Genomic DNA, 16238 nt, shown 5'->3' with positions numbered 1-16238 from the left:
CTTTCAATTATTATCATACCATTATAATAATAATTGAAAGAGTCTGAAAGAGCTCCGCCCGACCTGTTTCAAATAGGATTGGCGCCACTGGTCCGGACACTAAGGGCTCCAGTGCATGCACCAGAACGATCGGTTCTCAGAATGGCCAAAATGAAGCGTTGACCATTCAGAAAATTTCTTCGGAAACAGTGTCTCGTTCACGAGCCGAAGTTAGCCGCAGATGAAATTTAATATATGGCGTGTCAAATTTGTTGTGACTTTTTTAAATTTTCAAAAGTGTTTACCACTTGAGGTTATAAAAAATAATAAATTATTAACATAATGAGCAGTGTTGATTAATTAAGGGAACATGATGTAAGTATCAATTTTACGCACAGTCTTATACATTTCTCTTTGTGTTTTTTATATGAAAAGTTTTTTTTGAGGCTTAAAGATTATGTATAACACATACACCGGCTTATACCGTTAACAATGCTTTATTTGTGAAAATTGAATAATTTATAATATTTGTCTGGATGTAAAAGAAGAAGGGAGAATAAAAAAAGAATTAAAAAAATGTTTAATTATATTTTGTATAGTTCCACATTAAATTATTTGCAATATATGTTCGTAAGATGCATACAATTAAAAATTTTGATTCAAAATTTATAATAATTTTGCTGATATACTTAGCATCTATTAAATTTTAAATACTAGTGTACTTAATTTCGCGCCAATAAGAGTTCCGTTCATTTCCAAAATTGTCAAACACATGCACCGGAATGAACGTAACCCGGAATGATCGGAAGACCAATCACAGATCATGTTTGATAAGAAGGAATTTTTTCGTCTTGTCGAAGGAGCTATGCGATTTGTGTTGGGGTCATTCCGGTGCATGTGTTTGACAACTTTGGAAATGAACGGAACGCTTATTGGCGCGAAATTAGGAAAAACTTAAAATAAAATAAATGCTAAGTATATCTGCAAAATTATTATAAATTTTGAATTAAAAATGTTAATTGTATGCATGTTACGAATATATATTGCAAATAATTTAATGTATAACTATACAAAATGTAATAAAAAATTTTTTGAATTATTTTTTTATTCTCCCTCCTCTTTTACATCTGTAAAGATATTCTTTTTTAACCAAATGAAAATCATCTAACCTGGCGAAAAAGCATATTTCTCTAAGTAAGCAGTCTATTGAAATAAAAATATAGAGATTCGGAAAAATTGATTTATACTGTGTTCAACGAGATTATGTTTGTAGGTTTTGCTTAAGCCTCATTACAATATCACTAAAAAGTACATACAATCGATGCTGCAATCCTTTAAAGAAAAAACAGCATATAAAATAAAGTGGCTTAACAGAAATCTCTGAGAGACTACATAGTAAATATTCTTGGTTGCCAGCCAACTCAAAAGTATGCGCACCATGTCGAAAAAGGATGAACGCATCTACTCAAAACCCAGTTTTAAATTTATCAACTGATGACCGAATTGATGATCCTCTTCAGGATATTAATTACAATGTAAATGATGCTACATCTTATATATTTTTTGTGAATGACTCTGATCCTGATTTTGATATTCCCACTAAAAAATCAAAGTTGTCATGTGATGATAAGTACCACGCAGCTGCAGTAGTACCTCAGAAAGCCAATGTCGAAAATCTAAAAAACTTGTTACTGACCATGATATTTTAGCAAGTCCTAATCCAAAAACAGGAAAACATTATGTTCTCAGGTTGAATCTTTTGTTGTAGCATTCTGTGAAGATGATCCGAACAGTCGTATTTTACCACGAATGAAAGATTTAATTTCAGTGAAGAAAAAAGATGGCTCTCGTGAACACGTTCACCAAATTTATACAGTTTAGACCAGAACATTGTGTATTCGTTGGTTCTTTTGGCACCTCCAATGTTTGTATTTGCGTGCTTTACGAAAACGTAAAACTGAAGCTTAATGGAGTCAATATTGACAAAGTAACAAACAATACAGATTTAGATATTACTAACTATCATGATTGTTTAGACAAATATTATGTGTAGCACTCCTACGGATCGCTGTCATTTTGACGAATGCAAGGAATGACCAGGAGCAAGTGTTATCAAAAACATTTTTCCACAAATTTTCGATGATCACTGTATTGAGAAAGTTTAGTAATGATTTATCACAACTAACAGCGCATGATTTTGTTGCCAAGAAACAGTCATTGGTTGTTAAATACTTAAAAGATAAGTTGGTGGAAGGACAATTTCTTGTCTATACTCTGTTCCCTGAGAGAAGACCCGCTAGAACGACCAATTTTGGTTTTCTTCGCGCAGCCTATTGTTCAATTTGTCAAGAAGGCGGGATTTGTTGAGATGTTTCAATCTGAGTGAACCTCTTCAAATTCATCAGAAACTATTTGCTTTGATTTATTTACGACACTGGCTTTATGTTTTCTACTACTTGCCTGTTTGCTTACCAAACTCAGTGTGGATAAGGTTACCCCAGGAGGGGACTTTAGTCCACAGCAGGTCAAAGTAAGGAAATGTGCAGAATTTAAACTTTGAAATTAGCAACTTGAAAATAGAATAATCCACATCTACGAATTTTTCCTATTCCAATGATACATTGCTTGCCTAGGTTGTTGAAAATTTGAACAAGTTTAATTAAAGAACCTTTAGATCAATATACAATTTGATTTATATATCTTCCACAATTTTTAAACTGTATGGACAAATGACATATCATTGGAATCAGAATAAATCGCAAGTTCTGATTCTATTACTTTCAAGTAGGTATGAATGGCATGTCGGCCACTATCATATAACGCACCAACTCCATAACTAGTGCCGACGGTTACCTTTTCATTGTCATGAGATTTAAAGCTGTTCCAATAACTAAATTCATGAAGACATGGCTCAAATCAATTCTAATTAGCTGAATCATTTTTATATATAGTTTTAAGAAATTGAAAAAGTTGATGTTAATTGGTTAATATTTCCAGTAATTGAGTTAATCTTTCAGTGCATGCAAATCCCCCCCCCCCCACAAATTGTAAAGAAACTGATATTCCGAACATTAGAATAGACACATTTTTCTAATATTTCAAATTCTGTGAAATCTTGTTTTTTGCTTATTCTACTTTTTACTGTAATAACAACTGCAATGAAATATAATCATTTGAATCGTATTTGTAAATCGTACTTCATTCTTCTTTTTCATTTGACTAGTATCTGCCTCATGGGTTAAGTGATATTCCTTACTTCCCTATGTTTCAAATTTTATAGACAAATTACATATCGTTGGAATTCGAATAATTCGAACATTCTGAATATCTTCCTTTTAGGTCAGTAATTGCAGAATTATTATTTTTTAACGTTTTGATTACAAAAAAAGCGACTGAGTCAAAAACTCAAGTGGCTACCGTAGAGCCCTGTAACTGGAAACCTACGCGCGGTGAGGTCCTTTATTCTATAGCTAATATCTCGTAAAAGTCATTCAAACTATTTTAGAAAGAAACTCAGCGCAAGTAATCAATATTAAATTAAGACTAAGGGACCAATAAGAAGAGAAGTTAATAAACTACGTGTGAAAAAAACGGTTAAGGACACTCCTCCATCCAGAAACTTATTAATATTATCAGATGTTCTAACTCATGATTCTGTGGCCGTACACGCATTTCAGAAAATAATTGTGAATTACTTGAACAGTAATCTTGAACCCAAGAAGATATTTTACTTTTCTGATGGAGCACCGCAGGACTTCAAGAACAAGTACAAATTTTCCAATTCCAACCGTAGATGAAATCCATCATGCGCCTAAACGGTATTCCTTAGAGAAAAATTTGATTTTTTCCGAAAATTAAACAAGAAAGAAGGTTTACCAATAATTAAATAAAAATGAGACATACTTGAATAAATTTGTATAATGACTTTTTTCTATCTAAAGAAGGGGAAAATGATCTTAAGTTTCAGGTTTATTGACACATTTGACAAAATGGTTATAAATTTCAAATGAAATTTGAGCTTAAGTAACTTAAAATAGATAGAATTTTAAATTAAGATTACATATCATTGGTTCTCCGATTGCTCACTCCCATTTTTATTTTGAATGACAAATATTGAACATAACTTCAACTTGCCTGATGTATCATCTGATCGACATTTCATACCCTTTATCTCTTTTCTGTTTGTGTATGTACATTAAATTCTAATTTTAAATTCACAAATAAGTTATCAATTAAGTCCTTAAAGGACCATAAATGAGAAACACTTCAGATATTTACAAGCGTTATTTGACATAACCATACATGTAATATCTCTGATATTTCAGTTGGACATTTTGGATGCTAGAAAGTAACATCTCACTTTTTAAGATGTACAGATGCTAACTTTGAACATCTAGATTGTTGTACTATATTTAAACATAAAATATGATAACCCTGAATATCCCTCACAGCAATAGAATATACCGGGATATCCCATTTGATCCCATTTATCTCCCAGGTTGTCGAAGGATATCCCCAGGGATAACCGAAGTAGGTTACAGAAAATCAATTTATATTCTACTTGAGACGTTTGAATATGCCGGAAACGTCCCAGAGATATCCTGGGGTTATCCCTGGGATCGATTGGGATATCCCGGTATATCCTATTGCTGTGAGGGATGTAGATATTACGTTTAAACATTCATTTTTCTCCGTGTGTTTGCATTGCTGGCAATTATGTCACACAGACAGACACACGCTCACACACACAATTATTATTATTACACCATTAAGCCATTTCAATTTTGGGGTAGGCGTGACTCACTCGGTGGGAAAGGGAGTAATGTGAGGAACAGATATACTATTTTTAGATTGGTCCAGAATTCTCGTGTTATTTATTTAAATAACGCGTTCGTTTCGCAACACTGCTCCGCCTGCTAATCAATCTCTCTAGCATTCACCCCAAGTGAAGATCCTTACAAAGTCTTCATATGAGGTTCCCCACTTGGGTCCATTAGTATCCAAGGTCCTTTGTTTCAGGCGTCATTCACTCTACTGACACTCTTTTGATTAACTATTTGCCGCCATACTTTTCTGTCCTGGCACACTTCTCTAGCTTCCTTTACGTTTATGCATTTTTTCATTCAGGCTCTTGTGTTTCTGTGGCTTCTTATGTCTTTTCTAACTAGGATCTCATTCACACATTCTAACCATTCTTTCCGCGGAATGCCGCTGGGTACGATTGACTCTGCCATAACAACCTTATCATCTGCGTACACTAAACCCACGTACCCTTACAGTCTCTCAATCTTCCATTTATCCTTACACTCGCTTTGCTACCCATATATGTTGTTTTTATAGATTGTAGGAGCCATTCATTGACTCCATAGTCTTTCAGGACTTCCCAAAGTTTACTTTTATCTACCTTGTAAAAAGTTTTTTCTAGGTCAACAAATGCACAGAAAACTTTTTTTCCTACTCTCAAACCTTTTTCTGTGATTTGCCTTAAGGTAAATATTTAGTCCGTACATGACCTTCCTGGCATAAACCCACTTTGTATTTCCCAAATCTTTTCTTCTGTTATTTTCATTACTCTACGAATAAGTATTTTTGAGTATATTTTACTTACGGTACCTAATAAGCTGATCCCTCTGTAATCATTGTAGTCGCTTTTATCTCCCTTTCTTTCATATATTGGTACAATAATCGTTTTTTTTCAATCGTCTGGGACGTTTCCCATCTCGAAACATAATATTATCAATTTGCACAGTCTATGCCGTATGTACTCGCCACCGTGTTTAAGCAGTTTCAGCTTTAATACAGTCTACCCCGGAATCCTTACAGTTTTTCAAGCTTTTAATTATTATCTCTAACCTCAGTGACAGATTTTCTCAATAAAATTTTCTAACGCATCGTGTTCTACATCGTAGTTGTAATGTCCTATAGCTTCATCTTCGAATGGTCGCCTTAAATAATCTCTGAAAGCGTCTAGTATCCCGTCTGCATCATATATCATTTTCCCATTATTATTTCACATGTTGACAAATTCTGTACTTTTATTTCCCTTCATTTTTTTTATAAAGCAGTTTTTTGCTTCCTTCCAAGTCCTTTTATATGTTCTTCTCTTATTCTGCTTTAATTTTATCTTTACTTTCCTTAATTAATCGTTTGAGTATTCTCTTTTTGTGCCTGTAATCATTTATACGTTTATTTCTTTCCTCATCGTTAAGACCTACGATTTTCAAACTTCTCCTGTACGATTTTTCCTTTGCTTTTGGGCAGTCTGAATTTCATCATTCTACCACGCATCACCAGACATTCTTCCTACAACCTCGGTACCACACACTTCGATCGAAAACCTAACAATGATATCTCAAAACTTAGTCCATGCGCCTTCTATATCTTTCTTGTTTATAAGCGCCTCCTGGGTTGCCTTATCTATGCTTTCAATTACACTCGAGTCGCGGTACTGCGAAATTCAGTACTGCGAACTCGCGCTATTGAGTACGTTTTCCCCCCGATAGTGAGAACGACGCTATAACCCCTTATCCCCCACTACTCATTTCTACATTTGATGATAACTTCAAATGCACAATGTACAATGTAAATAGTCGCAACTTGAGTGTCCCTTATTTTGGAAATCTTTTTGCGCATCCGGTTTCTGTAGACTCTTAATTTTTATTCGCGTTTGTTTTGTTTTCTTGATTATTTTTTTCTTCATCTCTGACCTAAGTTAATTTTGTAGATCAGAAGGTCATGTTCGATATTGCATCCAGAACCCCTCATGACCGTTGTATTTTTCACCAGCTCTCTTAGTCTTTCATCCGCAACAACAAAGTAAATTATACTGTGGCTATTTCCTTTGGACCAGGTGCACATGTGTATCAGTTTATGCCGAAACCAAGTATTTGTAATGAATATACCTCTTTCTAAGCATAAGCTAACTAATTTATCTGCTTTATAGTATGTTCTTGGATCCCCAAAATTACCTAGTACTCTTTCTGTATCCTGATTTCGGATGCCCACTCATCCGTTCATATCTCCTAGCAGAATTATTCTTTCTTCATGCTCGAAAATATTTATTGTGCCATTTAAAGTGTTCCAGAAGGCGTCTTTTACTTCTCTGGGATGACTATCAATTGGCGCGTAGCGTACTATGATAAACAATCTTCTGATTCCTACTTTCATTCTAGCTTACAGCAGTCCTGGAGAAACGAAATCATGATTTGCGAGATGCTGCTTCGCTCTTTCATTCAAAATCAGATCTACTCCTTGCCTACCATGTTATTCACTATCTACTACTAACCATATTTCAAATCCACCTCTCAACATCCCGTTTTCTATGTCTATACTTTCGCATTCCTTTTTCTTTTTTTCAGGCACACATAAAAATACAGCTTCCTTACATCGATAATTTCTCGCAATTCTTTTACCTTGAAATCATTAACTCCCCTAGCATTCTAAACACCCAATCTCCATTCGTCGCCTAAAACATGACCTTTAGATTTATCGTATGCATGCCTTTTGCCAATTAAAGTTCCAGTCCTTTCCGAATTTATCTTATAGTTTGTTTTATTCATTGTTTGGATTATACGCCCAACCCATTGGGCAAAAAACTATAAAATCTCAAGAACGCCCTTAGGACGTTCCTAGGACGTCCTATGTCAGGCTAATCAACGTCTCTAAGATATTCAATGTCCTAAAGATGACCTTAAGACGTCTTAAAGACATAGACGTTCGCGGGACATCTTTTATACTGACATTAGACGTTTTAAGAGCATCCTTAGGATGGCCAAAAGACATTTGATAAAAAACGTCTCTAGGGATGTCCCAAAGACGTCTTTAGGACATCCTTAATTTTTTTGCCCACTGGGAACTAACACCTTTATGCTATAAGTTTATTTTCTGAATCAAAATCATGTCAAAGTTAAGTAGTGATTCGTCATTTGGTGGAGATTGTAGTTATAATGTCCGTCCCACCAAACTTCAGTTGATGAAGGAGGTTTGGGAGGTGGGGCACAACTGGAACCGAGAGAGTCGTCTTGGGTTTATGTTTATGTTTTTATGCTGAGAAGGTAACCAGCCTTCATTAGCGTTGTATTGTGTGGGAGTTCATGTGATCCCATCCCATTTTTGGTTTATTTTAAGCCTAAATATTTGAATTTATAATAAAAAGAGAGTAACACCCCCCCCCCCCCCCCCCCCCCCCCCCCCCCCGGCTTAAAATCTCAGCTTTATTTGTAGTTTTTAGGTTTAAAATTTCTTTTGCATCACAAAATTGTAATAAATTGATATGAATTACGTATCTTTAAGCACGTTTCCCGATTTCCAATCATCTGAAAACAAAAGACAATTTTAAGAAAGGAAAAAATACAAACTTTAGAATTTTCTTTTTGGCTTTTTCCCCATTCTCGGGATACACGACGGGCGTCTTTCAGAGTTATTACGAAACTGATACAAAGGACAAAGAGAGCTAGATATGATAAGAATTGGTTTAAAATGACGTCACATTTCCTAAGGCCTAATAATGCCACGAAGGAGAACTTAAGAAAATAATTTTCTTTAAAGCCCTTTCAAATCCATTAAAATTTTGTAAATATGCTGTCTAAAGAGCTTAATTTGATCAAACTTTCTGCTTTTTAGACACAGCCAAATTTTCCACCAATAATTCAGTTCAAGTTTTGAATTTTCAATGACATGCACAGGTAAATAATTTAGTTTATATATACACTACCGGTCAAAAGTTTGGGTTCATTTGAAAAATTGGTTTTTTGTATTTATCGCTTTAATTATACAGGAGCTAAAAAAATGTCTCTTTAAAAGGTTGATTGTTTTCGAAATTCTGTCTAAAATAAGCCCACGGTGAATCCTATTTGTTTGGCTTTTAAGTAAATATTGCAAAAATAGTATAAATTTCAATTTTTGCTTGAATTTTCCAGAACTTCCGAAATAGTCGACGTTTTTTAATGTTCTTGGGCTAATTTTGAAACTTTTTTTCAATGTATCACAGCAGCTTACGAGTATGAATCGTAAAAAATTTATTTTCGAATTGCAAGAACTTGAAGTTGTAATAAAGAAGTTGGATAAATTTTAAAACATCTTATCTGTAGGTAAATCAGAATAAAAGTTAAATAAATATAAATTTCAAGGAAATTACATAGAAAATCCATAATTATATGTTCTCCTTCCGTGAAAAAAGTATGACGAACGGACGGACACCCGGCCGAAACTTTAAGGGCTCCTGCGCGAAGTGATAAAATACTAAAAATGTCCAAATTTGTATAAATAACTGAATATTTTTCCATTTCAGGCAGCCAGAATTATAAAATCATCTCATTTTGAATTAGACTACATGTTGGGAAGAAAAATTACATTTTACTGTATGGCTGTTGGTGTTCCGAGGCCTGAAATCACTTGGTTTAAAGATGGTATCGAATTGTATCATCACAGTTTCTTCCAGGTGATATTATAATTACTTAAAATGATAACTGATTGATGTTATTTTTTTCAACAAAATAAAAAATGTTTTATTCAATTTCTATATTTTAAAATAAAAAAATTGTGTAGGTTCATGAATGGCCAAAGGGAAATGATACAGTGAAATCTAAAATGGAAATTGATCCTGCGACGCAAAAGGATGCAGGGTATTATGAATGCCAGGCTGACAATCAGTATGCAGTGGATCGACGTGGCTTTAAAACCGATTATGTTGTGTTCTCTTATTAACAATAAGCTTCCATCGCGAATTGCACCTACAATAGGACTTCTCGAATCGGACCGTAAATTTTTCGTTTTTGTATTTCAACTTTAGTATAATTAAAATTTTCAATTTGTTATTTTTGTACGACGATAAATAATGTTGATAAACATTAAAATTATTATCATACATATGGATTCTTAAACTTATAAATATTAAAAATTCGAGGTCCAATACAAGAGATTCTACACGCAGAAAACTGGATGATCAAACGTAGATGTTTAACAGTATATTGTATACCCAGGAGGGAAACAGTCTTTTTACTTGAGCGTAAGTTTTCAATAACAAGGTGTAGATGAGCGCGAAGCGTCATTGGTACATACAATATTTTATTTTCAAAGAGATAACAGTTTATCACGTTTGAAATTTGAGTTACGTTGTCGCGGCCGTATCGTACGCGGGCGACTGCGAATGCGTATGCGCGCGTATGATTATGAGATTGCCGATAAAACGACACTGAAAGTGTTTGAGTTGATTTCGGCTCCGATACGGCACTCAAAGTGATTCGACCATCATATAACGTTCCTATTGCATCCGTCACGTACCTTCCTGTTATCAGTGTTGCCGTTTTCAGAAAAATTGTATTCAAAAAGTACATTTTGTGAAATTTGAGTACCTAAGCATCACAATCACAATTTGAGTACAATTTATATTGTGCTCTTTTTTCAAGTACATTTGAGTACAAGTGCTAAATTTGTGTTTTGAAGAGTTTATTTTTGAATACGTTTGGAATCAGCCAGTACCACTGCGATTAGCCGATGCCATTAAGACCTTTCCACAGACCTTTCCACTTCAGAGTTGCGCAGTGGAACTCCGGGACCACATTCATACGAGTACGACTTACAGGCAGATCAGATATGAGCAATGGAAAATGGAAAAATTAAATATATTAATATATTTAATATATTATTTGAAATAATTAACTATTTGTATAGTAAATAAAGAATAAAAATAAAGTTATTTTATATTTAATAATGTGAATTTCGCGCCAAAGTTTGATAGTATGCGACATCGCCGCATTGCTGCCATCGAAAGTACGATTTAAGAATATTGAGTACACTTTCAGAGTACAAAATCAATTTTCATTGTGGTAACTGCCTGGTAGAATGATTTACATTAGTTGGCCACCACTAATTCGAATTCCTTTTCAAAACTTTCTTCAAATTATTAACACTTTTTTAATTTCATTGCCGTTTCAGTGCCGTACAATCGGCAAGGGTGCCTACAATACATCTATGAGCATTATGGTCTCATTATTGTACTGCGCGCGTGCGCATGCGATCTCACTCCTCCTATTGTGTAAACGCATACTATCGGAACTCATATACGCTGATCAAATACAAAAATCATGCCTGCGTTTCATAAAGTATAATATAGTATGTATATAATATAGTATGCAAAACTTAAACCTCCGAGACATTAGACTGAAACAGCCAAGATGTTAAAGTTGTTGACCGATTGTAGGTAAACGCCATGCATCAAGCGGCGTCTTGATGAAGCCTTTACTCTGCTTCATGAAATATGCTGTCGACACTCCCTAACCTGCTAACATTTCCCCTCTTTCAAAAATTTCTCCTCATATTTACAAGCTTGACTCCCTGTTATAATCCCTAAACTCATACTTCCTGTCTCCCCCTGACAATATAGTTCGGCCTATTATCTGCCAACCCCAGTGTCCACTTTACATACCTCTCCTATATTCTATTAACCTCCTCACTTACCTTTTACTCCTACACCTCCATTCCGTAAAATAAGACACACATCACTAGCGAATCAAACAATTTCATTCCCCTTAGAAAGTCATCTGCGAACAATCTCTGATCCAGCTCCCACACCTGCTTCATAACCACATTTGCCCTTCTCCCCCTTTATTTTATATGACCATCTACTCCCCCATTCCTTCGAAACAGGAAGCTCAGGTACACGCACTCTTTCACTCACTGTACTGCTTTTCCCTTCCACTTCCCTCCCTTATCTCTCCCATCTCCTTTCCTGAACACCATAACTATCGACTTGTCCGCATTTAACTCTAACCTATTTTTGTCCAAGTATCTTCTCAACTTTTTCATCATCTCCTTTAAAGCCTCTTCGCTCTTTGCTAGCTGCACTATGTCATCTGCATATACGAGTGACCATGTCCTGACTCCTCCTATCATAACTGCTCCGACCACTTCGGCCGCTAGCTTACTTTCCATATCCGCGATTAAAATTGCAAACAGTATCTTAAATCCCTATCTTAAGTCTCCTCATATACTTATCTTACCCTCTTCATCAGGCCTCTCTTCACCCCCTCTCTTCCATTTCCTCCCACAATCTGCCCCTATCCACCGAAGGAAACACGCTCTTTATATCTACAAATAACGCGTACACTTTGGCACCCTTTTTGGTTAGTTCTCTATTCACCACGTGCTGCAAGACATAAATACTGTCAATAGTACTCCTTCCTTCCCTTAAGCCCGCCTGCGTCTTCAGAAATATTCCTTTTCCCTCAACATCGTTGCGCAGCCTATCTGCCAACACTATCGCGTACATTTTGTACGCAGTATTCATTAGCGTTATTCTTCTACAATTTTCCTGCCTCACCCTACCCAATTTCTTATACAGTGGTACGATCAAACCCTCCCCCACCCGCTTGGGAATCCCTCTCCCCTCCATACTTTTTTCACTACTCCATTCAGCCTCTGCCTTACTTCTTGTGTCCCAAACTGCCACGCTTCGTTCTCTACCCTCATCTATCTTCCGTGTATCTGACCCCTGAGATGAATCTTTGAAAAATTTCCTTTATTCGTCACTCCCTGTCTTTTCACTTATTCCCACCATAGGTTTTCTGAACCTTATTAATTATCTTTTACACGTCCCCTTCTGTCTTAATACTTCTCAACTCCTCTTCCAGCTCCTTTTCTTTTTCCTACTCTTTCTTCTTGCACATCACCCTAAACTTCTTCCTTATTTCTATGTACTACTCCCTTTTCGCGGTTCCTTCCTTCAACTTCCTGTACTTCTTTTTCATCTTCTCCTTATCAATTTACATTCCCTATCCCACCGTGGCTTCACCATTCCTTTCTTCTTCTTTCTAAATACCTTCTTTTGCACACAACCTTTCACTTTCTCTTTTAGATCCACCCATATCTCGTCTACCGACTCCCCCTGAAAGCTCACGTTACCCAACTGCTCCTGATACCTTTCTAACGCTTCTGTCGTCCATGACACTTTTTCCCCTAATGAACCTTCTTTCCCACCCTGCCTTTCGCCTCTGTCCTCAATCAAGTGTCTTAGAATCTCCCCCTGTTTATTTATTATCTTATTCTTCGATGTTCTTTCAAATCTCTCACCTTCCCGTCACAGGCCCCCTTCCCCCTAAATCTCGCAATAAAGTCCCCTCTAGTACCACCAAATCCTCATCTCTCTCTCCTAGAAAGGTTTCCATCCTTTTTTTTAATCCTTTCCATCTCATCCTTATTGTACATAGTCACAAATTTATATGTTACCCCTCCTATCTTTACAGCCCTCATTTGCACGCCCTTCCACTCTCCCTCTCCATGAACTTCTTCCTCTAATCCATTTCTAACCCCTGTTATAATTCCCCCACTAGCCCTTCCTTTTCTCTCTACTTTGACCGCCTCCTTTAGCCGCCAACTTGGCGGCTAAAGCCACCCTTGGCAACTTTCGCTCTGCTCTATCCCATTCCTTTCTCTCTACCCACGGCTCTACCAGTCCAATTACATCAAATTCCTGAATGTACCTCCAGAAACCGTCATATTTCTTCTTTACCCCTTCTACGTTTCAGTACAAAACCTTTAACACTCCTCCACCTTGCTTTACTTTTACCCTTTCACTCATCTCCTTCCTAGCCCTGTCATTTAGCATTCTCTGCTCATCCCTTTCCTTCCTCGTCAAATCTTGATCGATGAAAACCTTCTTGTCTTTTATCCTATTTTTGTTACGCATTACCCCCATTTTTTTCCGAGCTCTCCAATTTCATCACCGCCACTTCATTCTTCTTTATCCTCTCTATCCTAACTTTTCCTACCTTGCCTTTAACCCACGCTATGCTCTGTATCAGCGCCTCCACCCCCTCCTTTTCTTCCCCGCTCTTTAGCTTTAATCCTCTTATTACTATATTATTGTTCCTATCTGCCTTCTCTTTTCTCTTCATCCTCAACTTCATTGCCCTTATCCTTTCCCTATTCACTCTCCTTCTTTTCATTCCGACGCTCTCCCACTTTCTCTTCTATCATAATCTCCACCTTCTCCCAAATACCTTGCTTCTCTCCCAACCCCCTGTTAACTGCTTATATTCCCGACCTGCCCTACGCTTTCTCCAGCCTTTTCTCCGCCTTTTCCTTCCAAACCCTAATATTTTCTTTTATCTCCTTTATTTAATCCTCTCTGTGCTTCCTTATCGACGCCAACTCCCTCTGCAATCCTCTTCAATCCCTATACAAACACCTTCCACAGATTGCAGAAGGTGGAGTAAAAGAGCTGAGACGAAAAGTAGAAACTTTCCTCCTCAGCTCTTTTACTTCCTTTTCTCATTTCTCATCTTTTACCTACAGGTCCTCCCTCATACTTTCCATCTGCTCCATAGCCCCCCTTAAGTCCTCCCTCAACCCTCTGATCTCGCCTATCAGCACCCAAAGCCACCTTCTTCGTTTGCTCCTCCATTTTTAGGGGGGGTGGTGACCTACGTGTTCGTACGCTTTTTTTAAAGGGACTCTCTAGCGCGCTTTCTCCCTTGCCTTGTCGCTTCCTTCGTTCCGATTGCCCCCCCCCCCTGACGTGTCACTCGACACCGGGCCATGCAGGGCTGGCCGTCGTGTCCTTCTGGAAATTTTCTCCCCGTCTAATTCAATACCTGGCATCCTCTGCAGACACCATTTTCTCATCCCTAACATCCCCCAGCACTACGAGAACTATCCTTGTCCACCATGAAGACCCAAACTCCTGACCACAAAACTACCTTGCTTCCTTGCAAACCTAACCTCAGTTTCTGTATTCAGCCAAATCTCAGCCCACAACTACAATGTAAATTAAGGTTTAAATACCGCATTTACCCCTTTACAACCGTACTCACCTCCTAGACTTCCACCCTCACACTCCACTCACACCTTCCACACAAACTCCGTAAAAACTTCACACCACCTGTCACTGCACACTTTCTCACTACCGCCAACACCATGCAAGTCCTCTAAGATCATGTACATGCATAAGAACTTGCATATGCCGTCAATGCGTACTGATTAGCAAATGTTCATTCCACTAAAAAGTCGCGGACCAGTAGGCTGAGACCCTTGGCCTGAATTTTAACGCCAAAAGTGAAAAAAGTACATTACTTCATTTAGATTCTTCATTTCCAAAGCCGAATTAATAGAAGCGGAGGCTGAAAAATTCCGCCAACAGCTACTCGGAAAGAAAATGTATGGATAATCAAGGCCTAATCCAGGTGCAGAGGGTCTTATTTTTGCATGTCAGGATGGTGTCATGTCTATCTTAGTACTGCAGCCGCATTTTTAGTTCAGAGGTTCCCAGCAGTAGGTGCAGAGCATTTCAAACACACACACTGAGTACCTAAAACACGTAATATCTGGATATTCCACTTAAGCGAGAAAAATGTATCTCTTGAGAATTTTTTAGTGTTACTATTTTATAAGTAAGTTCCATCTATGTAGATATCGACTTTTTCTCAAAACGTGTTTTAATTACAGGATATTGTTTTTTTTATATAAGAGTTAATTTTTAAAAAGCGATTAATATGACATTGGAGAGCAGTGAGGTAGTACAAAAATCAGGAAGACAAAAGTCCCAACAGTTAATGTATTTAATTTTTGACTTTACACTTCAGGTTTGTATTCGCATACAAAGACGGGGGTTGTTTTTGTAACGATTGGGGGTAAAAAATAATTTTGCTCCTTAGTTTTGCTTTAAAAATATCGCATTCATGATTTATAAGTGTTTTTCATTTTGATTTTTTCATGTTTTTAAATACGTTTGTGCAGCACAGGGGGTTGCTTTTTACAATAAGGGTTGATTTTACAGAAGTGTTCAATATCACATTCAAAAGTAAAACAAATAGCAAAAAAATCTAGCCTAGTCATTTGTTTAGTACTTTTTTATATACTTTTTTTCATTACAAGTTGTAGTTTTTTTAAAATAAGGGTCGACTTTACAAAAGCGATTCATAGCTCATTGTAAAGCAAGAAAGTAGCAAAAAAATCTAGCTTATTCATTATTTTAATACTTTTCTTAGATACTTTTTTCATTACAGGGGTAGTTTTTAAAAATAAAGGTCGACTTTACGAAAGCGATTCATAGCTCATTGTAAAGCAATAAAGTAGCAAAAAAATCTAGCCTAGTCATTATTTAAATACTTTTTTCAAGACAGAGGGTAGTTTTCTTAAATAAGGGTCGATTTTAGAAAAGCGAATAATAGACCATTGTAAAGCAAAAAAAATAGCAAAAAAATATGCATTATATGACGCTTTTTTTTCGTTAGTGGCGCGCTGAGTTGTTTGACCTCGCGCCG

The 16238-nt window shown here is 36.6% G+C and overlaps 1 protein-coding gene across 1 annotated transcript in view; it reads left to right on the top strand.

Annotated features, from left to right (window-relative positions):
* LOC117176734 (immunoglobulin domain-containing protein oig-4-like) overlaps positions 1-10604 on the top strand; it is a 24584-nt gene extending 13980 nt beyond the window's left edge. Inside the window, exons 3-4 of the mRNA XM_033367001.1 lie at positions 9269-9418; positions 9526-10604. Coding sequence (XP_033222892.1) covers positions 9269-9418; positions 9526-9684 — 309 coding nt within the window. The 3' untranslated portion in view covers positions 9685-10604. The remainder of the gene's footprint in view (positions 1-9268; positions 9419-9525) is intronic.
* The last annotated feature ends 5634 nt before the right edge of the window (positions 10605-16238 follow it).

Source organism: Belonocnema kinseyi, chromosome 7 (genome assembly GCF_010883055.1).
Source record: "Belonocnema kinseyi isolate 2016_QV_RU_SX_M_011 chromosome 7, B_treatae_v1, whole genome shotgun sequence".
Lineage (NCBI taxonomy): Eukaryota > Metazoa > Arthropoda > Insecta > Hymenoptera > Cynipidae > Belonocnema > Belonocnema kinseyi.
The sequence above is the reverse complement of the archived record's forward strand: the minus strand, read 5'-3'. Positions and strand labels throughout refer to the sequence as shown.